Below are 25,072 nucleotides of genomic sequence, written 5' to 3' on the forward strand. Positions count from 1 at the left end.
GCACCCTTAACAGACCAGCACGAGACAGAAGGATTTAACAACATTTTAAATGTTCCCTCCAAAAAATAAAGTGGAAATGCAGGTGAGCTGCTGGGTCAAATTGTATCAGAATTCAGTCTATTAAATCATCAGCATTAAATATTAAAATTTAGTAAGTATGAACTACTGAACAAACCTTTCCTTCAAAAGTTTGTCATTAATGTTGGCTGTTCCAACCCCAAAAGAGATGGAAAGCAATTGAAAAATAAAGGAAAACATATCAAGGCTATTGTTTGGTTGGTCCTTCAGAGGCCAATGAATCTTACAGTGTCACTGCTCTGTGCCAGACTTTGCTGCAGAACAAGCAATAATTTACTTCTTACCAAAATAAGTGACTGCAGAACACGTTAACAAATGTTGGTAGTTTTTCATGGGACAAGCTTATAGTCAGGGAATAACCTGTCTGTTACATTTTTTATTCATCTAATTAGGGTCTCATTTTAGAACTCAAGTTCCTGGCACAGCAGGCCAAATGAGCAAATGATAGGTGTAATGGGGAGCTTTCATGCTCGGATGATGGACTGGATACAGTATTTAACAGAGATGAACACAGAGTGCTTGAATAACCCCCAAATCCTGGGAGCTCCACCAGCAAGGAAATGCTGAGCGTTTCCAAAAAGCTTCTGGTGAAAACATTTCCCAAGCCTATGAATTTGGCCTTAGGATTCCATTACCATGGAATTCCAGCACTGCTCATGCCATGCCTTGCTTGGAAGCTCATCCTCTTGGCTGCCCCGTTCTCTCCTGAAGCCTCACTGCAACTTTTTCAGAGGTAAATGGGCCAAGCATAGACTGAACACCCCATCTGCATTTTTTTGGGACTATCCAGCTTTTTGGTGGTTCTATAAATGGCTTCACATCCCTCGCTAGGAGAAGCCAGAATAGTAATAGTTTATTGCTGACATTACAATATAATTTCCCTGTGATTTGATACCTATAGGCATCTCTCACTAGTACCTGAAATGCATCTTCTGATTTTGGGAGGTTTTGGAGATACAGATTAGAGAAGATGGAAGAGTCAATCACACAGGGCTGTTGTCACCACAGAGTTAACAACGTTTTAAAACAAATGAGCACATCTGGTAAACAATGTCAATATGACCTAAAACCCCTTGAATGGGCTCATTGTAGCTACTTACTAAATGTGCCTAGAATTAAATTAATTAGAAAACACAAATTACTTCCCTCTAAATAACAGTGTAATAAAGCAACTGCTTAATGAAAAATATCAGTGATCAGTGAGCAATCCACAAGAACAAAAAAAGGGATTGTAATCAAACTAAATTCATAGACCCATGAGCAAAGCAAGAAAGACTTCATACAAGGTTAGTCAAAAATGAGTCAGACACAGGGATCTAAATTAAACTAATTATCACAGAGATTATTACATTTATCTTAACAAAACCCTCTCTCTTTTTTCCCTAGTACTCCCTAAAGCTCTGTGTACAGCTGGCTGCATCCATCTGCTCAACTACATTTTGTAACATAGGGGAAAAAACACAAATCATTAAGCAAGTTTTGTAGCATGACTTCAGCACTCTTAATGCCACTACCCATGAGGAGCTGTACTTCTGTTGTATGACACTGTGTTATGTTGTGAGTGATGTGACCCATGAATTAAATCCATAATTCAGCTTATTTCATATTATTTGTGTTAACTGTGCAGTCTTGAGTGGTAAAACTTTTGGGGAGCTGGAAGGTTGCTAACCCTATTTATGATGAGCTCGTGGAAGAACACCTGGGACAAAACTTGACCTCAAGTGTTGCTGTTTCTAACATGCAATTTTTAAAGGGACATTTTTTTCCTCAACTCCTTTGTCTTTATTGCAACCGAAGTAACACAGGAAGACCACAAAACATGGCAAACTCTGCTTTGCTGAGCATACACAGAATGCAATGTGTGACCACAAACCCACACCACAGCCTGGGCCTGCTTCTGGTGAGAGCTCAGAAGGCCACAAACACCCTAAAATTACCTAAATGGACAGCAGACACAACGTGCCCTGTTCCACAGCCCTGTGTTTTAGAGGTAGTTGAATTTAAAGTAGAATTTAAAGTTGAATGCTAAGGAAGACTTAACTCTAGGCACTACAGGAGTCATGCAGTCAGCCCATCCCAACAGCTCAGACATGTGGAGGCCAGCTGCTGTGAATACCTCACTTTTCACCACACATACACACACATATGCACACAAATTACATATTTCAGTGGGATTTCAATTGAAGTTGGAACAATTCAGTAGTTTGCACAACCCACCCACAGGACAAAGGCTCCTGGAGTTGCTAAGAGCCAGTCTGGAGGCCTTGCTATCATCTTATGTATGGCTTACAATGTCTGCCTACTGCTCAACATTTTTGATTTTTGGGGTGGTTTTGCACTTGAAAGAGAACAGCTGTTTCTATATCTTCACTTCTCAGAGTTCCTTAACTCATCCAACACCTTGGATGGTCACTGTGGACCATCTATACCCAAGACCAAGACAAGCCAAAGGTGAGTCTAAGAGGAAAGGTCACCCATGAGGTTTTGCCCTCATATCACCTGCAGCCCAGAATGCACCAGTGCTGAAAATTAATTGGGGGATGAAGGAAAACACGAGAAAATAAAGATTTCGGACTGTGTCCCAAGGTTAACATTTACAGAGAAAATGTTCCTGCCTGGAAAAAAAATAAAACCTTCAAGCTTTCTAAATAGCACTTACACCGTGCTGAATAAAAACCAAAGGCTGTATCAAAGAAAACAGACACTTTGAAAGATGAGGTTTAGGTAAAGTACTGGAGTCAGGGGGTGCACAGCCATATACCTGGCATTGAACATTGATCTGTGTGCAAAACAAGGAACTTTAAATAATTAAAGCTAATGGCCATTAGTGCTGCTGGGGGGGCAGGGGACAGGAGATTGGTGGTGACAAAGCAATGCCCTTGGTTCCCTATGATCCATTGCCAAAGAATTTCTAATAAAGGACAAATACCATCTAAAAGAGTAGATGGAAGTTCATCTTTTCCAGATCAGAACAATCAGCAGCAAGAGAGGCAAGTCTGTGCAAGCATAAGGGGAAGAAAAAATCAAGAAGAAATCCCCTACCTGTCCCTGCCAAACTTTTCTGCTCGTCATCGTGATTTGCATAACAAGAGTGACACTGCACTAGCAAAAAAAAATAGCTATGCAATATAAGCTTTAAGCAAGAGAATAATTTACACTGCAGTAATACAACTCTGCCATAAATCAAGTTTGGTAACTACCAAATGCAGTGAAAAATGCTACATTTCTGATGCTAATGTTCAATGCTAATGCCACAAAAGCAATGTTTTGAAGAGATCATCCTGGGCATTATTAACCCACTGTCACTGACGAAAAACATAATGAGGCATAGAATATTATTGCCATTAAGAAGAATTTCAGTTCTAGATGCTCTAAAGATGCTAAATTTTATTAGCCTCAAATACTCATTTTTGGCTGGGATGTTGAACAATTCCCAGCCATTAAAGTCTCAGTCATATTTTCAGCATCTCAAATGAGAATTGATTTTAGAAGCAATGAAAAAAAATACAGGCTAATAAAATGCTATTTAATTACTATGAAAATATAATTTTAACTATGCAGTAATATATAGATAAGATAATTCCAAGACAGTAAGGTAATAAAGAGATTGAAAATTAGTGTGACAATTACCCATCTAGCCTATGGTTGAAATCACGTCAGCAGTTCTTGTATTTTTATTTTGAAGCTCATTAAATAAAGTGCTTATCATAAAGCTCAAGCTGTCAGAGTCATATGCTTAGATGAAAACCTTTGTTGATATTTAAACAAATATGTACATAGACATTAAATTTCTGAAATTTCACAAATTTCAGAGGCTAAACACTAGAATTGGAAAGTAATTACAGACCCCCACATCCTTCTTACACATTTAAGGGGCTGTGGACACACAGTATTATGTATCTATTTTTCATATACATAAGCATATCTGTGTGGCTATCCATGAGGGTAACTTTCCTTTTCCAGAAGCCCACAAAATCCATCACTTACAAGCTTTATTTCTGGAAACCCTTGCACAATTTTTGGGGCATGCTGCAGTTTTGAAGGTGCCCAGTCCCATAACTCCTGTCCCAGGGCATGATCATGGAGATGCCAAAGGGCAGCAGCACCTCCAGGCCAACCCCACTGCCACTCCAAGCTCAGGACAGAGGACACTGGGGAGGAGAAACCATATTTTGCTACAGTCACATCTGTATTTATTCTGCTCAGTGAGAGTGTTTGTCTTCAGACTTACCACAGCACTGCCACAAGGTGTAAATCCATGTGCTCAAACTGGGTGGCTTATGGCAGATTCTTGTGTCTCATATCTGGAGAACAGCCTGTACAGAGGCTCCTGGCATTAGCTGGATGCTGCTATTAATATATAACATCCCTTAATAATCAGCTAGCATTTACAGAATGCTCAGGCAGATTCAGACCTGAGCAGTGCACACACACATGGCATGCTAAAAAGCTCTGCTAGAGGACAATAGTTTTATGGGTGCTTTCACAAAACATCACTTCATTAGTCAGAAAACAGTTTTCTATTAAAATAGATCATGACCTGATATACTCTCAAGGATGTAACCTGTACAGAAACTAATCCTGAAGGATGGAAAGAAAACTTCTGGGGACTGATATTTACCTGCACATCCCTACCAACTTCACCAGGTCCTGACCTGTCCCAGCATCCTCAGGCAGCTGTGTCACCTTCCTGAAGCTCAGCCTCCTCCACCAAGTCTCTCTGGCCTACAAGCCCTGCCAAATTCTTAAGCCCAATTTATGATGCACTGCAGGTCTTTTGGCACTAAAGGCACAGCTTAACTGACTCTTAAAGCTGGTATAACCTAATTACTATCACCATCACAAGAATAAATCTATCTGACCGAGGCAAAAAAAACCCATTAAAATAAATAAACATAAAATCCCAATGCAGAATGGGAGAAACATTTAAATTCAGAATGGAGAGACTTAGAGACATGCAAACAGATATTTAAAAGCAATCCATTTCAGAACAAAACCATTGACTACTCCATTACAAAGTCATCCTTCTTCCTCAGTTTTGCCCACCTGCTATTGCTTTTAATGACTCTCCAAATGTATTTAATTACAGTGATAAACAGAGACCTTTCTTGGATCTCTGACACCTCATTACTTCTGTTATGGCTGGTTATTATAATGCCAAATCAAGGCAGCAGCTACTGCACCTACCTGCAGTGTGGCTGATAAAAACTCATTATTTACTTGCACACCAAAATGTCACCCAGGCAGTATGCAAGGGTAGGAGGAAAAGAAAGTGGAACAAAACCCTCCTTGCTGCACCCCCAAGTCTGCTCCACTTCCTGCTGTGCAAATCCTGATGAAGATGTGGGAGGCACATCTCCAGCTAAATCTGCCTTACCTAATGCACAGTATTAGGTTCTGCTGTGCCACCTTGTGTTACATCACATCACATTTGATATAAAACAACACCGTGTGGGTTTGAGTTGCTCCACTTACACCACTTCAGCATTTAATACCAAAACCCAACCAACATAAGGTGAAAAAAAAAAAAGGCATGAACTTTCAAAATCTCAAGCTAGGGAGGAAAAAAAAAACCTTTTAGAAAGAGTTTCAGAGCTCTCATCTTTCATTTGATAAGCAACCTGTTTTATTCTCATCTCAGAGCCTACTGCTTTCTGCAAGATAGGATGGTTCTGGCAATAAAACATCCTGATGAGGAGATTTCAGCCATGTTTTTTTCCTTCCAGCATTCAGCAAATGCTTTGGTTTTCTTACTGCTGCTAAAGCAGATCCAGATTCCCTGCCACAGAAAGGCAGCCATGCATGTAACGTGCACACCACCACTATTGTGCTGTCAGCACACAGGACTACACAAAACTGACATTATTTCCCTATTCCAAACATGTTAATTGTTCATCTCCTTAGTGATTAAAGCACAGGTTTCCTCCTGGCCTTAAAGCACTCTTCATGAAATAGCAAAAAGCTTTAGAAGATTATATCAACCCTTGAAATAAATGCAAAATGTGTAGCAAAATGCCAAATAATGAATCAGCAACTGCTCTATCCTATTTTACACTTCCAAGCAACTCTGGAGCTCAGATGACACATATGTCTGGGGGACACAAGCTGTAGCATAGATAGGCCATGCTGCCACAAAAATGCAGGCTAGCTCATGTAAAGCTGATGCTGACCCAAAAAGCAGATTTCACAGGAATCTCTTCATTTGCTTACTCATTTCTAGGAGAGAATCCGTGCAAATGGAGTTAATGAAGGGTAGCTGAGGGGAAAACACTTGGGCCTCCAATGCCTAACAGATTAGTGTCAGCAATTCACATGTATCACACCAGCAATAGCTGGAAATTCTGCAGGCAATTAAAATGTTCATACCCCAGCAATGCTGAGTCTTCTTCATTATCAGAACTATAATTATAAAGCTGCTTGTTATGGAATCAAATGTTCATAGGACAATGTGCTTTGTTTGGAGTTCCTTGGCCTCCTGTGGTTTAGGAAAGGCAGTTGAATATGAATACTAAAGCTTGAAATAAAAAAAAATAAAATAAAATTTAAAACCCCAACTTTAATTTGGTATTTTTATATCTGGAATTTTGGGAGCTAAAGGTAGGGTTTTTGCACACGTGGGCTTTTTGATATTTGGGTTTGTCAATTAGTATTTCAACTTGATGCCTTGTCCTGAAAAACTCCAGCAGGACCTGGCAATGTTAATTCATTAGTTCCTGCAAATGCATTATTTATATGAACGTTAGGAACATACATTAAACTATTCGGTGTCTGAGCATGCTACCAACAATTACCCTTAGTGGCTGTAGAATCTCTAGGAGTGAAAAACCTGGGTGAAACCCTGCTGCCTCCTGGAGTCCAATGGGAGCTTTGCCATGGACTCTAGCATCACCAAAAACCTCGCCCCTTTGTGTTTTTGGTCAGCAAAGTCATCCCAAACCTCACAGATTCAGATCATCAAAAACAAACTACTAATGTCACTAAGATTAACACCTGCAAAGCACTTTGAAGGAGAAAAAACACCACGTAATCCCAACATACTACATTATTTATCAGACGACCTGATTTTAAATGTTAAGTTCGGCTTATTTTTATCACAAAGAGAAAACAAGTTTCTGCTTGCTTGCTTTACAAAACCAATTACAGAGATCAGTGTATGGTGCTGCATAACAATACCCAGCATTGTCCCAAAAAGGCGTATCTAACACTCCTGAGCTGCTGCAGGAAAATTAACTCACACACTGGATTGAAACACATGCACATAAGCAATTCTAATGAGGGGTAGGAACTTCAAACTTCTTATTAAAAATACCTAAACTTTTAACATTTCCTTTATTTCATCTTTTCCTGACTTTAACTGATTTTCCTGTCTGCTCCTTGATATACTAGTGCCTAATCAGAGTAAGGCTGTGAGAGAATAGCAAATGTTACATCAAACTTGCTTTAAACCTTTTTAAAAATCTCAACAGCTTCTTAGAACATAATTCCAGTCATCAGAGAGAAAAGAATAACAAAGAGTGACTTGGTGGTTTGGAAAAAAATAAGACTCAGCTACTCCCAACTAAAGGCTGCCCCAGTCCTGCTCCTTCCCTGCACCTAAATTTTAACAATGCCTTTTTACTAGGATTGTCTAGTTTTCAGAAAATGGCAAAAAGGCACAATGCAAAACTTTTAAAAACATCTGATTTCTAACACAGTTTGTAAACCAGCTTCAGTAATCTGATTGCCTTCTTGCCAGGCAAAGCTCTTTAAAAGAAACAGTAACAAAAATAAACAAGAGGAAACAATTGAAGACAGATTTTTAAATGCCATACGATATTCCAAGTTAAACCAGGAAATCCATAACTCTGGAATTATGAAGTAATGACCCTGGAATACAAAGTAATGAACTTGAAAAATAAATCTTGGTCTTACACCTGGACATATATTTCTTTGAGCATACTGCAATTCTGATTTCCTAAATCAATCCTAATTAAACCCCAGTGAGGGGTGCCTATGAGTCTGGATGTATTATTTGTACCACAATATCAGGTATTTTTCAGCATACAGCTCAAAACAACCTCTACTGAGTGACAAATTGAAAGATTCAACAAACAGGTTTGGTGGAAGATACCTGAGTAGAAGGTACTGGGAGAGCTGGTGGTCATGGACAGAAGGTAAGACAAGGAAAAAAGAGGTGATTTGAAAAGGGATTTTTAAATAGCTTAGAAGTCAACTGAGCACACCAGAGGGCAGAAAGGAATTAGATGTGCCCCTGTTCTGCGGGTCCAGGGAAAGAGCTGCCACAAGGAAACCCAACCATGCTGGTGGCAATGAACGATGCCTGGCAGCAGCAGCTCTGTGCTCAGCCAGATGGGGTCCAGGGAGCTCCTAGGTAAAAACTCAGCACAAAGACCTCACTATAAAGCTCTGCTCCCTCTACTGGGGCTGAAAACACTGCTGGAAATGGTGAACTTTTCTTCCCATTCCACAAGCTTTGGCACTGGCAAACGTGCTCTGTGGTAACCATCAGATGACTCCCAGGCTGTGACTTTTGTCCCAAATGCAGTTTGGACTCACTCTCTCTCTAATTCAGCAGCTGCTAAGACAGTTTGAAACTTTCTGGCAGCTCGATGAAGTGGCATGACTTTCAACTCACTCTTCACTGCAAGCCTAAAGGGTAAACAGAAGTGAGTGGCTTGTTTAAAAGAGTTCAAGTCTGCACTGAATAGCTGATTGCAGCTCTAATTATACCGTGGTTTTACATCATTAGGGATAGCAAATGAAAAGGAGCTCTAATTCCACCACTTCTTTTTTTTTTTTTTTTTTTTTTACCATTCAATGATCCAGTTCCAGGTAAAGAAAGGAAGAGGAGACTTCATTTCCAGGTGGGAATTCCAGCAAGGGAAGGTCCATACTTCTTAAACCTACTGACTTGAGGACCAAGTGAGCAGGACTACTGGAACAGACCTCTCCCCATTTCCACCAACCTCACTGCTTCCCACAAGCACCTTTCATTCCATTTAACCATAAATAGGGAAATTACCATGGACTTTACATGAAGGTAAGACTCAGGTAGCCACAGACGGGCATTTAGACAAGTAGATGTTGTATTGATTCTTCCCATAAAATACATTTAGTTTTGACACTCTTGTGTATATCTATAAACCTATTTAACACATATATATATAAATTTATTTAAATTTTATATATATATATATAAAATATATATTTTTTTTCAGAAGATGTATTCCCATTCCACAGTTCAATGTGAGTTTGGCACTAGGCAAAGCAATTAGAAATGGCACTGATTTGCACATGACATGTGAGTGACATTTCACCTGCGTGCCTTTACTTTGATCTGGACCAAAGTGGGAACACATCTTCCAGGGGATTATGTAGATCAGGCTAAGGTTTATGCTATTTTTGACCTTCCAGTGAATAAAGATGCAACTAAGCACTAACTGTGAGAGCTCTGAAGGTAAATTGTCTGTTAAAACCTGCACGAACACTCAGTGTAAATCTTGGAACTGAACACAAACTAAACACATATATTTTGGTTAACCTGAAGACTGACCTAAAAAAAAGGTAAAAAAGGAAAAAAATATCCTCTTTAATCAGAGGCAATTCACAAAACATAAAATACATTAAAATTTTCTCTGAAACAAATATTAGATCTTAGTGATTCCAAAAAATACAGCACAGTAGTTTTGCAGAATAACTTGTTCTTATACAGCCCCCCACCTGTTCCAACACAGGCACAACTTCCAGAATAGAAGTCCCTTGGGAAGCAGTGAAATTATTGTGACAAAATGTTTCTTGTATTATGAATAGAGTCTGTGCAGAATGGAGAGGTATTTGAGAATTGCTTATTTCAGTTGATTACAGTACATAGGCAAAGCTTCAATGACTAATGGATTTCAAGTGGCAAATAATATTACTTTGTTTCTTTGCTTTCTTTTTTTTTTTTTTTGTAGAAAGTACTTCATGTACTTGGTAGGTACAAGGTTAAAAGAATCCTTTCAGCTACAAACATTCAAAATAAAGTTGTACCTTTTACAGCCACCTTAACAATAATTCTTTAAAATAAACAAGGTATGTAATCACATATGCTTAATTCTGCATTTTGTAGCAGCAGCACTGGTTTACTTTCAGGTGCAGAGCTCTCAAGTGGTGCTGCTGGGTTATCAAGCACCTCCTCTGCTGTTGCAGGCACCATGTCCTGTCCCCTTCGAACGTGCTCAGCTTCACCTTCAGGCAGTAAAGCCTTCACGCCTCCTCCAGTTTGACTTACAGGCTCTAATGGCTTGGCACCCCCTTCTCATTTCCAGTTTAAATTACTCTCAGCCAAACACACAGTTGTTCAGCCAGCTCCTTCATTTAAGTACATTCTATGTCTCTTGCCTAATAGAGACAATAATTATTTTGTCCCCTCTGTCCCTTCATTTTGCTAAGCAAAATCAGCTTTTCCAGTCAGCTCAATCAACTCTCTGCACCCTGGGGGGGCTGAACTCTTTCTGAACCCCTCAAGATCAGTGAGTTTTATCCAGTTTTATCCACACATAGGTGAAACAGGAAAACAACAGCAGTGGGACTGATCCTACAGAGGAGAATAAGGAGAAGAAAATACAAAAAAATTAAACCAGTTACAGACAAGGTAAATTTTCTATGAGGCCTCTGGAAAGCAAATTCTCAGTGATCTGAATTGGTATTGAAGTATTTATCCCAATCCTGCAAATGATTTTAGATGACACCTGAGCACACAGAGGGGGCATTTCAGCTTCACCCCTCCTGAAATCATCAGGATTCATCATCCTTGTGTTCCTCACTCAGAGGCAGCAGCAGGATTTGCCCTCTCCCATAAACCAGTGCATCAGCTGAACACACTTCACAGTAAATATTTCACAGGCTGTTCTCAGCAACTCTGCGTTTGCATTTTAACAATTAGATCTCCTTGTTGGGAGTGCACCAGCAGCTTGGAGCAGGCAGAGCTTTTCCTGTGTATTGCACATCTCTTTCTGATATTTTTCTGCTTGATTAGTAATCACTTTGAACATCCTTTCAGCAGCTCTTGGATACAAGCCTTGGCATCACAGGGATGCTTCCTGCACAGCGGGACTGAATGCAAGCTGGGCTGAAGGAAGGATGCTGACAGCAGCTGAGCACTTTCCTCACTGGACACCAGAGGGAGGAGGAGGAAAGGATAAGTGACAGAGAAGCTGAAGAACAGCTTCAAGAAAGAGCCCTGAAGGAGCTTATCAGACACCTGAGCCAAATACATTTCTGCAATCGCACCAAAATAAAGAGCGGCGCCTTGTCTGGGGATGGTGCTGCTGAGGAGAGACTTGGCAGGGGCAACAGGAGGTGAAGTTACAGGGAAAGGACCCGAGTGCAGCAGCACTGAGAGCCAGGTGGATTTCAGCCAGTTCCACCTTTGTTTTTTTAAATACTTTAGGTTGTAAAGGACCTTAAAGATCATCTAGTTTCAACCGGCCTGCTGGGCACAGGACACCTTCCACTGTCCTGGGGTGTCCAAACCCTATCCAGCCTGGCCTTGGACATTCCCAGGGATGGGACAGCCACAGCTCCTTTGGGCACCCTGTGCCAGAGCCTCACCACCCTCACAGGGAACAACTTCTTGCCAAGATCCAATCTAAACCTACCTACTTGTAGTTTAAAGCCATTTCCCCTGTCCTGTCTCTACATGCTCCTGTAAAAAGTCATTCTCCAGCAACCTCGTAGGCCCCTTTACGTCCTGGAAGGTGCTGTAAGGTTTCCCTGAAGCTTTCTCTTTCCATGTTGAGCAACCCCAGCTCTCAGCCTGTACTCACAGCAGAGCTATGCATACCCTCATGCCTCTGGTCATCTTGGTGGCCTCCTCTGGACGGGCTCCCACAGGTGCAGGTGGTTCCAATGCTGGCCCCCAGCTGGATGCAGTGCTCCAGGTGGGGTCTCACAAGGGTGGAGCAGAGGGGCAGGGTCCCCCTCTCACCTGCAGCCCAGGTGCTGGATTTCTGGGCTCTGAGTGCACACGGCTTGGGCATGGCCAGCCTCTCATCCCCCAGCATCACCTTAGAAGACTTGAACAAACCTGACAGGTTTTGGGTCTGAGGCTTCTACTGTGCATACTCTGCTTGGCTTCTCTACCATAGCTTGAGCACCTTGGTCCAGCTTGCCTCTGGATGTGAGGAGAACCTTGTTTCAATAATAAACTGTGGGCCAGGGCCACCAGGATCTCCAAGTTCTGTACCCCAAGAACATGAAATTCAAAACTGCTCTGCTGAGATGGAAATGTGAGGACCTTGAAGGAGGGAGGGAGACAGTTCAAGGAGACTGACATGGTACCTTATCTAGGAAGGCGATAGCAAATGTGGTTAGTATCTTGATTAAATTAAAAAAAAATAAAAAAAAGATTCAACATGATTATCAGGGAACTATTTACTATTTTATTAAAACTAGGCTTTTATTTCCTCATCTAAACTTTTCATTATGCCTTGAAGGCTTTAGGAGGATTATTAAATGTCAGGCACAATTCAAATAATTAATATATGGTGTTACCAGATATATATGCACTCTCCAGGAGGATTAATAATAGCTGCTATTTTTCTTCTAACCATATTTTCTCCATAATACATATATTAATCATGAGAATGAAGTGCATTTTTAAAATCTCTCTAGTACTGAAAGTCTTTAAGGAGCTCACACTTTGAAAATTGAAGAATTCTTAATATATTCTGTTCTCTACTTTCTAATTTACTATCAAAATACAAAAATACAGTAAGCACTTGGAAAGAAAAGAGTATAGGAAAGGCAGAGCTTTCTCCAGAGCTGCTATTAACTGCAGAATCAATGTATTCAACGCCTTGAAATAAGTCTTGGAAAACAACAAACCAGACTTGTGAAATCAGGAAACAACTTGTCCCTTGTTAAAATGGACTGGCTTTTGGTGTTTACTGCAATCAAAACACTTTAGAAAAGTCAGCAGGAAAGTACTTTCATAGCACACACTCCCCTCAGGGCTGGCTGGGGCTGTGCTCAGCACCTTCCTGTCCCTTTAACTCTGCCTCTGCAGCGAGGTCATTCCTGATATCCACGGAGCACCCATGTGTGTGCTGTCCATAAAACCCTGCATGGGACAGGGAGCACAGTGGGGACAGCCCTTTGTCCCTCTGAGAGCCCCAGTGCCAGGGAGGGAGGGAGAGCTGACCCCTCTGCTCTTGATTTTGCACTCCACAGCCAACCTGGACTTTCCTGTGGGCTTGACCCTACCCCAGCAATCTCAATCCACAGGTTAAAGGGGTGCTGCCTCAGGTTACTTTACACTTACTATGTGCAGGGAAAGAGTTCCTGTGGATGGACTGACCACTGACAGGTTACTTGCCAGCCATTCTCCATGTGGGCTGCCTGTGGGATGGGTTTTGTACCTGCTGGTGGCCTCAGCAGTGCTACCAGAAAATGAGCTCAGCTCCCAATGGCACAGCAAACAAATGTGCAGTCACATTGCAATTGCTTACAACTTGGAGAAATTTAAATTCTCTTCTAGGCTCCCAAATGTATCCCAGGTATAATCCTTCCCAATGAAGAGTCATTAAGTATCTGATTTTGAACAGTGCAAATTACAGAACATATTACCAGCCTTTTCCATATCTCAGAATAGCTCAAGGAATGTCTATGTTCTATTTAAAACAGTCAGGTTTTCTGAGCATGAGACCAGGGTTGTTATGTAAGCAAAGGTGTAACCACACCACCCTCCTGCCCCTTACCAGCTCTGTGTGCATGTGGGAACCTGAGCATCACCCACAGTGCACCAACACACAATAAATAATTTTAACCATCGATGTGACCTGACAACTGCCAACTTGGGGCAGTTCCTACATCTCAGGAAAAAAACCCATTTCTACAGAGAAGCTTAGGAGAGCAGATCTTTCGTGACATGCATTTTTTCCTTTTTCTAATTTCAAGAAGAGGTGTTTCAAAGCAGTTTTGAAGCCTTACCTCCTCGCTGCACCAGCAACGTGACTTCGCTTCCCTTAGGACATTCAATCAGCATATCCACCACCTGGTTGTGAGTGAGGCTCTGCACATTCTTCTTGTTGACTTCCACTATGAGGTCTCCCTCCTTCAGGCCGCGGCACCGCGGGCTGTCCACAATCTGTTTCACTCTTTGGCCTCCCCCACCGGGGCTGTCCGCTATAGTAAACCCAAAGCCCATGGGCCCTTTCACTATGTGCACAGTTATGAGTTCAGGCTGCGTGGCTATGGAGGATGCCAAGGACACCGTGTCGTTGGGGTAGCCGTGGGGTCCATTGGAGGAGACCTCGGCCGGGCTGCTGGGCCTGGCCTCCTTTGTGCCATTCACTTTCCCTGTTTTGCTGCTGTGGCTCGCCGGGGAGTCGTAGTTCTCCTGCCCGTTCACAATGATGGGCTCTTTGTCCAAAATTGCCACGGACGTGACCAGGCTGGTGTTGGGGTCGTCGGGGTCGAAGGGCAGGGGGTAGCCCCGGCACAGCTCCAGGTCCACGCTGGCTCCGATGGGGATGGACTGGAAGATTTTCACCACCTGGGCGTGAGTGTGCCCCAGCACACAGGTGTCGTTCACGCTGACTATGACGTCCCCTGCAGCGGACACAGACAGACAGACCAAGGAAATACATTCTGTGCACTGCAGGAAGGGGAGGGCTAGAGCCTGAGAGCAGATCTGCAGCACCCACAGCTACCACTCACAGGCAACAGCAGCATTTCAGCACAAGAAAAAGGAGCGATATTGTAAATTCACAGCAAGCTCCATGGTGGGGAAGAACAATGCATCTGACTCCATGTTGTTAGAAGGCTAATTTATTATTTTATTATACTATATTATATCAAAGAATACTATACTATACTAAAGAATACAGAAAAGATACTCAATGCTAAAAAGATAATAATCAAAACTTGTGACTCTTTCCAGAGTCTTGACACAGCCCTAATTGGCCAATGAGTCAAAACAACTCACACCAGAATCCAATGAAACAATCACCTGTGGGTAAACAATCCCCAAACACATTCCACATGAGCACAAGACAGGAGAAGCAAATGAGTGAGAATTGTTTTTCTTTTCTCTGAGGCCTCTCTCTGCCTTTCAGCTTCCCAGGAGGAAAACCCTGGGTGAAGGAATCATGTTCAGAGAACGTGAATGCCACAGAGCGGTGACACTTGGGCGAGCAAAAACTCTGTGGATTCGTGGCATAAAGCCTTTATGTACATTAATGTTTTTGGAAGTGAAAATGGAATTGGCTCATGCAAAAAATTAACAAATTTAAATGCTGGTATATGGCCCATTTCACAGCTATTTTGAAGTCCAGCTCTCACTGTTACACGTTGACATATGACAGAAACAAAATTGAGAGCACATGGGAGCTGTAACAGAAGGCTCTCAAATACCAACTGCTCAGACACAGTGAGTGCCACATGTCATGTCTCATACTTCAGCCTGAAATCCAGATATTGATAAAGTTACGAGTCATTTTATTAACACTGGGGCTGCAAAATAGGGATGCTAAGTGCTGTGATGCTCCAGCTGAAAGTGAGGAGTTGTGACCTCAGATGAAGCCCAAGAGAATTTCATAGAATCAAGGTGGAAAACTACCTCCAAGATCATTGACCCAGCAACATTGTGCTCACCACTAAACCATAAACCATATTTCATATTTTGCAACTAAATTGTGGTGGACCTCATCTCCAGCAAAATGAATTTGCCCTTGGTGCCTCCACACAGGGAAGTTGCAGATTAGACTACTGCTCTGCCCATTCCTTGGGAGTAGCTTTGCAAAGAGGCAAGCAGCATGGCAGAGACACAAACACAAGGTGGTGCAGCCCTCCAAAAATCCATCACCCACAGCAGGGAGCAGGAACCCATAGCCTGATGTGGAATCCCACAACTGCTGGCTCCTCTCCTCAGATCAGTGTGGGGAGAGCAGGGGCTGGCAGTGTCCAGCTGGTATTTTGACACTGAGATGGAATTCCAACACATGAAATGTCCTTTTCCAAGATTCTGGATATATTCCTCAATGTATTTCACTTCCTTGCTTACCAATAGGAAAGCTGAATGCCTTTCCCCAAGAAGGGGATGAAGACTACAGTCCTTTATGAACAGCACTTGAAACCAGCTGCAAAAACACAAACCAAAGTGCTCGTGGTGATTTTGATATAAAGCATCAGTACCTGTTTCCATTTTGCCATCCAGCGCTGCAGGACCATCAAGCACCAAACTTTTGATTTGGAGGAATTCATCTGGCTCATCTCCTCCAACGACGGTGAAGCCAAACCCCCTGCTGCTTTTCCTTAGCTTGGTGTGGATGAACTTCCCTTTCAACTCAGAAGGGTTTCGTGTAAAAAAAGGTTTTCCTGTGTAGGAAGTTTGGAAAAAAATCTATAAGCAGGCAGGCAAGAGTGTTTGATCTCTTTTTCCTCTGCCCCTCCCCACTGCAAGGAGTCCATGGACAAACACAGCAGTGTGCAGGGACAGGACTGCACTTCACTCCTGCAGCCTCTCATCTCATCACACTCAGCCTGTCTCCCTGGATCCAGGCATGCAGTAAAAGATGTGAACAAAACCCCAGCACCTGGCACTTTGTTAGCTGTGGTCGTGCTCACCAAAGCCCCAAGGCTACAAAAGGGAAAACATGCTGCTTTAAAGAGTGGAATGTGTTAAAGCTAGGGATGCTGGGCTGGATGTGTGTCTCATCTCTGTCCTGAGGTGGTTGTATCCATCCTGGGAAGGATGGGGCAGGGTTAGGAGGCCTCCTACTGGAGTCTGCAGTGAGAGTTTCTGCAGAGAGAAACATCATTATGTTTTTCACCACTTGACTTTCTCCCAACCCACTGAACAAAAAGCAAGTTCTGAGCTCTGATAAGACACTGATACCCTTTAGCATAACCCCCAGCCCTACCATTGCTACTGCCCTGTGACCTCCACTGGAGAAAAGGGGAGGAGGCTGATGTTGTTCTTCAGACACTGTTTGAAGCCTTTTCCCTTTCTGCTCCTTACCTGTTGTGGAGGTTTGAATCAAAGAGCAGCCCAGGACCAGAGCAGCTGTGCTGGAGGGCTGGGAATGCTCTCTGGGAGCACAGTTAAGAGGGAAAGAGGTGCTCCATGGACAAAAGCACAACCTTGCAAGGCATGTTGCACAGGCTCAGCAAAGGGATCAGGGCTGCTGCACTTCACAGTGCCAACACTAAACACCTTTGCACTTTTAATTGTTTTTAACGCTTAGCCTGTGCCACTAAGCCCTCTGGTGACAACTCTGGGATCAGCAGTGGGTGTCACAGCCAGCAGAGCTGGCTCTCTTTCAAACACCTCGGCAGCATTGCTGTGGGCCTCTGCTCAGAAAGGAGACCTCGGGGGAGAGCGAGGGGATTTGAGATTTGTAAGCCTTTGACTGGGAGGAAAAAATGTATATTTGAAGATTATTCATGAGGAGGCAGTGTGAGGACTTGTAGTTTTCTGCCTTTGAAGGGTGGCAGAGGAACATGGAAATCCTGCACATCGTGGGCAGATGGTCTGCTCAGACCCCAGCCTGCAAAAAAAGCCCTGACTATCAAAGGGCAACCCAGTGTCTCAGGTAACACACACAGCTGAGAGGCAGAGTGCAGCAGGGCTCATTTCTGGTTCAAAGGACAAGAAGAACAAGCAGAGCTTGCTGGTGTCTGCCCACAGACACAGGCTGAGCTTGCCCAGCAGCAGCAGGACAGCAGCACCACAGGCTACATCCCACCTACAGAACTCACATTTGAAATGAGTCTATCTACAAAACCCAGGCTGTGAGAGTGCTGCCAGGGGCACAGGGAGGGCTCCTTGTGCCCACGTCCCTGCCAGCAGTGCCATCAGGGGAAGAGATGGAAACCTCCAGGCATGGAAACTGCTGCAAATGGGGAGTGAGAGAAGAGGGAGCAGCACTGAGAAAGGAAGAGGAAGGAAAGAGGGGAGGAATCATCAGCAGATACCAGGGCACGTCATTCAGAGTGGTTAATACTGAGACAGGTTAATGCCCTGCTCTAACACTGCTGCACAGCTTTGGTGGCTGAGTTGTTGGGTGATGTTGAGCTCCCAACATCAGCCCTGAGTGACAGCTCCTTTACATTGCCATGTGTGGATGCTTGGGCAGCCCTTGCTTCAGCCTGACTGTGGGAAAGGCAAAGGTGGCATCCACAGAGGCCTCCAGGAGGCAGATCAGCATTTCTGGGGCACTCTGATGACTCAGGTGCCGGCTGGTCAGGGTGCCAGCCTCAGACCTCCCATGTTTCTTTCCTTGTTACCAGGCTGGATTATTCTAATGTACTCTAATACCCCTTAGGACTGTGCTGGGGGATTTGGGTCCTGTGAAATTCCACAGCTGTTTTGGAAGGGCTGATCTTCAGCAGAGAGCACTTCCTGGCTTTTCCTGGCAGGAAAGGCTGCCTGGGACAGCAGCACTCCAGTCAGGTTTCCCTTCAGAGACCATGGGAGTACCTCCTGCTGCTCCCAGCTTTGTCAGGAAGGTGCATTCCAGCCAGATTCCCTCTCACCTTCCCCAGGTTCTGGCTCCTGCAGACCAGGGCAATGCCACTCACTTGCTATGCAATTCAGATGTAGTCAAAACTAAGCCTACTTACAACCACTTGTAACCAGAGAGCACTTTACTGCCACAGGTACAAGTGGAACTCCCTGCCCTTGCTGGTGACCTGACCTGGCAATGTTTCAGCTCATGCTGCAAATTCAGGAATGATTCATGTCCTGTCTGGCGAGTTATTTAAGGCAAACAACTGGTCTGTGACCACTGACACAATAAATGAGGCTGTAATAGCCCAGAGTACCTGTACAAAAGTACAACTTCTGAGTAAGCCCACTGTGTTTGAAAACTTGGAACACTACACAGAGAATAGCCACAATCCTCTTTTTGATGTGTGCATCAAATCTCATTCACCTCTTGCACTCAGCAACAAATGTAGTCTTGGAATAAACTAGTCTCAAAATCTGGGAATTCAGATAAGCAGGCACAGGGCCTGGTGTGTCACCAGTCCTGGAAATACTGCCCTTGTGGTGGCTGAGGGAATTCTCAGGAAAAAAAAACCTGGTTGCTCTTTTCCAACTGGTTTAACAAGGCTGTTACCTTGTACAGGTGCTTCCCGAGCTGCCTCTTGGTTGTTTGAAACATGGTTTGGAGCAGCAGGTGGAGGGAGAGATGGACACTCCTCTGTCCATTCTAGAGAGGGCAGAGAGGGAAATGTTACTGGTTTCACAACAGCACCCAGAGCTGCTGCATGTGCACACGCTGGGAGTGTGGGGGTCAAGCAGAGGAGAGGTGAGAAGCATGGCAAGAGAGAAAAAAGAGTCACAGACAGAGGGAATACAATGAATGGGATGGCCAAAAACCAGTTCTGAAGGATCTCTATATCCAGGTCAACTGATCCATCTGCTGGAACATCCTATCTCACACTGAAACTTGGGATGTGATTTGCATCTAAGCGGACTTGACATGAAATTGAAATCTACTCCCTGTGCCACTCATGGCTTCTAAGTGGAAGAACAAACCCAAATGCCACAGGGCCCTCACTGCAGCTGGGCTGCATTTGAAGAAAAAAATTAAAAAGAAAGAAAAAAAAAGGGACTGAGAGGGAGGAAAACAATTTTTTAAAAGTGTTTCAAAATAAGGAAATTACTTCAGATTTTAGAGCCTGACAACATACAAAGGTCTTGGTTTAAGAAATCTCTCATGCAGGGTTTATCTGGTGCATGTAAGAGCCCACTCCTCATCCCCTCTGACAGCCTGAGTCCCAGTGCAGACTGGAACAACACCAGCTACAGGGACTGACTTCATGGAGCAGACTGAAGAAGCAAATGTGTTTTAGCTGTCTCTGGGAAGTCTAGAAACATTCCAGAAACAAAGGACATACAAAGGAAGGTCTCTCCTGTTTAACAAGATAGAAACCTTCTACACTTAAGTGATCCAGCTTAGATTTCCTCCTTTGCTGCATCTTCTGTGCAGGACAGACAGAGCCTTTGCCATGCACATCACTTTGCCTTTCCACCCTAAGGCCATGGAGGGAAGGACAAACACTGGCAGGATGTCAGGGAGGACATTCCCCCATGAACACCCCACCCACCACGCCCTCAAGGGTGCCAACCTTCTGGAGGCTGTTGCTGTTGTTCAAGCTGCTTCTTCCTCTTGGCTTCCAGGACTGGGTTTTCGTACTGTGTCTTCCGGTTGATGTGGCTGGAGACGGAAGAGAGCCATGAATTAGGGAAACCCTTTGTGCAACAGGCAGGAATGAGGGCCAGGCACTGGAACTCCTCTTTCTGAGGGAAGGAGTAAAATCCCAAACAAACCCACCATCAGTGGGTGTGGAACAAGGCTCATCCAAAAAGAGTATTTAGAAAAACAAGCAGATTCTGGTATTGATATGATGTCTCGAGTAGGGATGGGTAATTCCTTCAAATACATTAGTGATCTATCTGTGAAAAATGAGACTAAAGCAGGAAAGGCATGCTGTCTGATTGCATTTTAAAAGACAGGCCTGTATCATCCCTGCTTTAATCAGATTCCCAGAGGTGCAGTCATTTCCTGGCTCACCCAAGTTAAAAACAAAACAAAGCAAAACAAACCCCAACATCTGTCAGCAATCTGATCAATGCACACAGGGTGTCTTAAAAATACCTGCAGGGATGCAGGCTATGAGCTGGGCTCCAAATGGATCAAAATCTATCCAGAATCAGCCACCAGCAAATACTCCCAGTGGAAACCAGCATTTAGTGAAACTTCAGCTGTTTTCCTCAGGCAGCTTTTGAGCACTATGAGATGTTGAGAGCCAATATTTTGTACCAGTTCCAGGAAAAGAAAAAATAATCAGCCCAGTCCCATCACAGCACACAAGGCATGCACTCAACAGAGGATTCACCACCTTATGAAATCAAGTGAAGGACAGCAGCCACAGATGCTGGGGTGGCAGGGGCAGGGCTGGGACTCCCTGAATGGCTCATCAACTGCTCAAGAGCCATTTTCAGTAGAGATTTTGCTACAGCAGAGGAACAGGTAGACTTCAAAAAATATATTACCTTAAAGCCTATATTTGTATACAAAGCAAAGTTTACCATTAAGAGTAATAGCTATTATACTGTCTCTTATCCAGTATGGCTTTATAAAAAAACCCACATGAAAACAAACCATATTTTCTAGTAATTGTGACAGAAGCACTCCAGGGATTTACATTCAGAAATTTTTCTGTTAAAGATCAATATTAAATCACTAGAAAAATATTTAACTTACTAAATAAAAAACAAGTTAGTGAGGTCTATGTCACTGAAAGTGAGCTCTAACTCACTCACTGAAAAAGATTTCCCATTTCAAGATATCTTTGGAGAGCCAAGAAAAAATTATAACTATTTTAAAAATGATATAAACTTTTTCATGATACAATTGTCTCTCAATAAAAACTATTATGTAATAACAAAGTGCCTGATTTGAAGGGACAGAGACAAATGCTAAAATTACAACCATCATGCTAGCTTAGAGACAGCAAGTAAAATAAAATTATTGCCTCATTGAAGTTACTTTTTGATTTAATTCCATTAGTAAGGAGTGCCACAAAACTAACAGGCATGTGTATATAAAGTGACAGGACAATATCCTGTAAAGATCTCTCGGCATGGCATTTAATAGCTGAAAAATATTCTTGATGTCTTTGGTAAATAAATGTCAAGCCTTAATTACACAGTTTGCTAACCTTGTTTCCCTAGGCACAGATGGTAGGGTCAGAAATGAGCCAAAGCAGACAGAAACTGTATTCCATGTCTACTCTGAAGGCTATCATAAGCCATCCTACTAGACAGGAGTGTACACATAATTAAAAATTCATTTTATGGGGTCAGTGATGAAACAGAACTGGGATCTCTGGTTTCCCAAAGGAGCAATCTGACATGTCGATAAAGGAGAAGCTGCTCTAATTCCACAGAGAGTCCCATTAAACCTGTAATTCCATTCACAGTCACACAGCCTGATGGAAGAGCCTCTGCCATGGCTGTTTGGTCACACCATCTTCTCCAATCCTCCTTTTGAGCATCTTCTGACCCAGCTGGCTGGTGGATTGCTTTGCACACTCATTTTGTGAGCACAGGGCTGCACAAAGCCCACCAAACTCAGCTAAATGCACACTCACTAATGTTCTCTGGATAGAACATTATAATTTGTGAGGTGCTGGGGCTCCTCACATCCCAGCCCTGGATTGCTCCTGCCTTCTCTGAGCTTAACCCCTTCCCAGGGCACTCCTGTCTCCCCTGAGCCCACTCTGGGGTGGGTGGGGAATGGCCAGACAGGGCTGCCCTCTCCCAGACCCTGTGACATCCCCCAGCCTGTCATGGGCCAGGGTCTCCTCCTCCTGCTCCTCCTCGGTCTCAGGTGTCACCAGCAAAGCACAGGGTGGGTGCAGGGACCCCTCCTCCCCCCAGCAGCCCCACCAGAGCAGGCAGCAGCACTTACTCTACATAGTAGACACCATATACAGGATCTTCTATTTTCTCCCAACCAGCAGGCAACTCTGGAAATAGAAAAAGCATTACTGAAGCCTCCAAGGAAGGTTTCTTCTGACAGGCAGCTGCTCCTGCCCAACGTGCAAAACTCATCAGTAGATCAGGCCTTGCTTTGGGTACTTTTCAGAAGGATCACAGCCCCCTTTGGAGGGCTGGCACAACACCCCAGCCTGTGCCCCCTGTGCTGGGTCATCACTGGGAAATGCCCACACCAGTCAATGTTTGATTTGCTTTTTGCATTAAATGAGCAAATGCTCAATAAATTTCCAGTCTGGGACTGCCTCAAGTGCCCTCTTGGTTCCCTCCACCATGGCCAGTGGCCCTGGAGGAAGCACTGCAGGGGAAATCAATGCAGGAAAGGCCGGGGGATTTCAGCACCAACCCATGAAGGTGGGTGAGACTATGGCAAAAAACTGTAGCACACTGACAGGGACCACTTCCACTTCCTGTACCAGGGCTGAGCCGTTTATCCTCACCAGTGCAGAAAAGAGGAATTTTTTTACTCTTCATTGGGATTTGCAGTGCTCAGCCATGAGCCCAACACAAAACCAGGACAAGGTGGATTTAACATGTATGCCCACCCAGGAACCCACCCAGGAGGGGCTGGTACATGGGTGCATTTCATTGCACAACACTTCATGTAAGAACACACACTGCCACAGTCACATGGAACAGAGATTTCCTTCCTTTCATTACCATAATTGACAAAAAACTGTTCTGAAGATGAAATTAACATTTTTAACTGGATCTGCTTTTGTTCCTGTTGATTTTCTAGGCTGCAGATAGTACTTTAACTGTAGTTAGTGAATGCAATGCAATCACTTCAGCATCCAACAGGGTTATTAAAGCTGTATGTGTTACTTAAGGGCCTGATCCTTGTGCCACTCATTTAAACCTCCACCACACTATGGACTGTGCACATGTGGACCCACCATTCATTTAAATATAGAAAAAACCCAACACTGTTGGATAATACAAGTTCAAATAGCTCATGCAAAGTAATTTGTCAGAATTTAACATGAAATTTGTCAACACCGACAGTAATCTATGTTTGCTCATTATCAAATGCAGAGATTTATTTCCATTAATGGCATCAATTGCTGAGCCAATAGAATCAACAATGGCCCATTAATTAGAATAATGTTGCCATAAGGATAGAAATATCTCAAGACTGGAGAGGAACAGAATCTATACAAACACACATAGACTAATTACTCAAAGTTTATGTTTGTGTTCAGAATTGGCTGGAGATCAGATGAAATCAACTTTCACAGGTTTTGCTCCACATGTCCCTTAATTGCAGATAAAAGGTAGGTTTTCCATTCTTATCATTATTTTATCCTCGTTGTGTTTAACATCTTTGGATTCCTTGAGACATAAGCCATTAAATGCAAGCCAATGCTAACTTCTGGGCATGAAAAAACTCCATGTTTTTATCAGCAGAGATTGAACACTTCAGAATTAGATATTCCTTTACACCCTGCAAGTTTATCTGAGAAAAGGTCAGAAAGCTAGAGGCCAATCTGGAAAGTGTTTTCACAAAGGGAACTCTCAGGTTTGCAGAGGAGTCCCAGAAGGTGAGAGCACCATGGGAATGGCTCCAAGAGTTTCACTGTGATTCAACTACAACCTAGCATGCAGTTGGGAAAATCACAAGCTGTTGTATCCATTTAGGTTGTTGACTGTGGTGAAGGTAGAATGGTAAAGAGATCAAGCTGGGGTGAAAGAAAAATAAAAAGTCAATGAGGGAAAGGAGAAGTGATGCACAAATGCCTTCGAATGAGTTCCAGCAGTTCTCATGCTAAATATCTTTTGTCTGTTTTGCACCGCTAAGTGCTTTTTTATTTTTAAAGTTTAGGCAAAAAAAAATTGTTTTCTTTCTCCTGCTCACAAAAGGTTTTGATAGTTAATTTCTTTTTTTTTCTTCCCATTTAAAGTATTTTCACAAAAGATCAGAATACCAGCACTTTACTAACCCCAAAAATGGCACTATGCCAAAATCTTTCCAGTTTACTATCTCTGCAGCTTTTTCAAAGGAACAAATCTCCATGTTTTCAGATATAACAATATACAAAACTGCAGCTTTTAACACATTTCTTGATGATTATGTAGATGCACTTTTCGACTCCTACAAGCTTCCAGAAGTTCTCTAAAGTAAAAGACAATATTCTCCATAGCCATGCTGCAGTCTAGTTTCTCAGCTGCTTTAAATTATTCATCTCCTTTCTTTATCTCTCCTGCCAAACTGAAGATGACCCAGAGCATTAGATTTTATCACAAATATGAGATTTCAAAAAGCATTTCGCATCATTAGGAGCCATAGTGAGCCACATGGTTTTTATTTTGGTACATCCATGCAGCACCAATGCAGTCTCAGAGCATGTATCAGTAGGTGGGTAAATTCAATGGACACATGTCTAATACCACAATTTTAAGCCTTGATAAGCGCATGGATATCCTGTTGAGATGCTCTAGTAT

The 25,072-nt window shown here is 43.1% G+C and overlaps 1 protein-coding gene across 1 annotated transcript in view; it reads right to left on the reverse strand.

The window, feature by feature from the left end:
- Positions 1–25,072, reverse strand: part of MAGI1 (membrane associated guanylate kinase, WW and PDZ domain containing 1) — a 334,826-nt gene that overhangs the window by 37,191 nt on the left and 272,563 nt on the right. The window contains 5 exon segments of the mRNA XM_054516093.1: positions 14,050–14,670; positions 16,255–16,437; positions 19,182–19,274; positions 20,197–20,285; positions 22,545–22,602. Coding sequence (XP_054372068.1) covers positions 14,050–14,670; positions 16,255–16,437; positions 19,182–19,274; positions 20,197–20,285; positions 22,545–22,602 — 1,044 coding nt within the window.

This window comes from Molothrus ater, chromosome 11 (genome assembly GCF_012460135.2).
Source record: "Molothrus ater isolate BHLD 08-10-18 breed brown headed cowbird chromosome 11, BPBGC_Mater_1.1, whole genome shotgun sequence".
NCBI lineage: Eukaryota > Metazoa > Chordata > Aves > Passeriformes > Icteridae > Molothrus > Molothrus ater.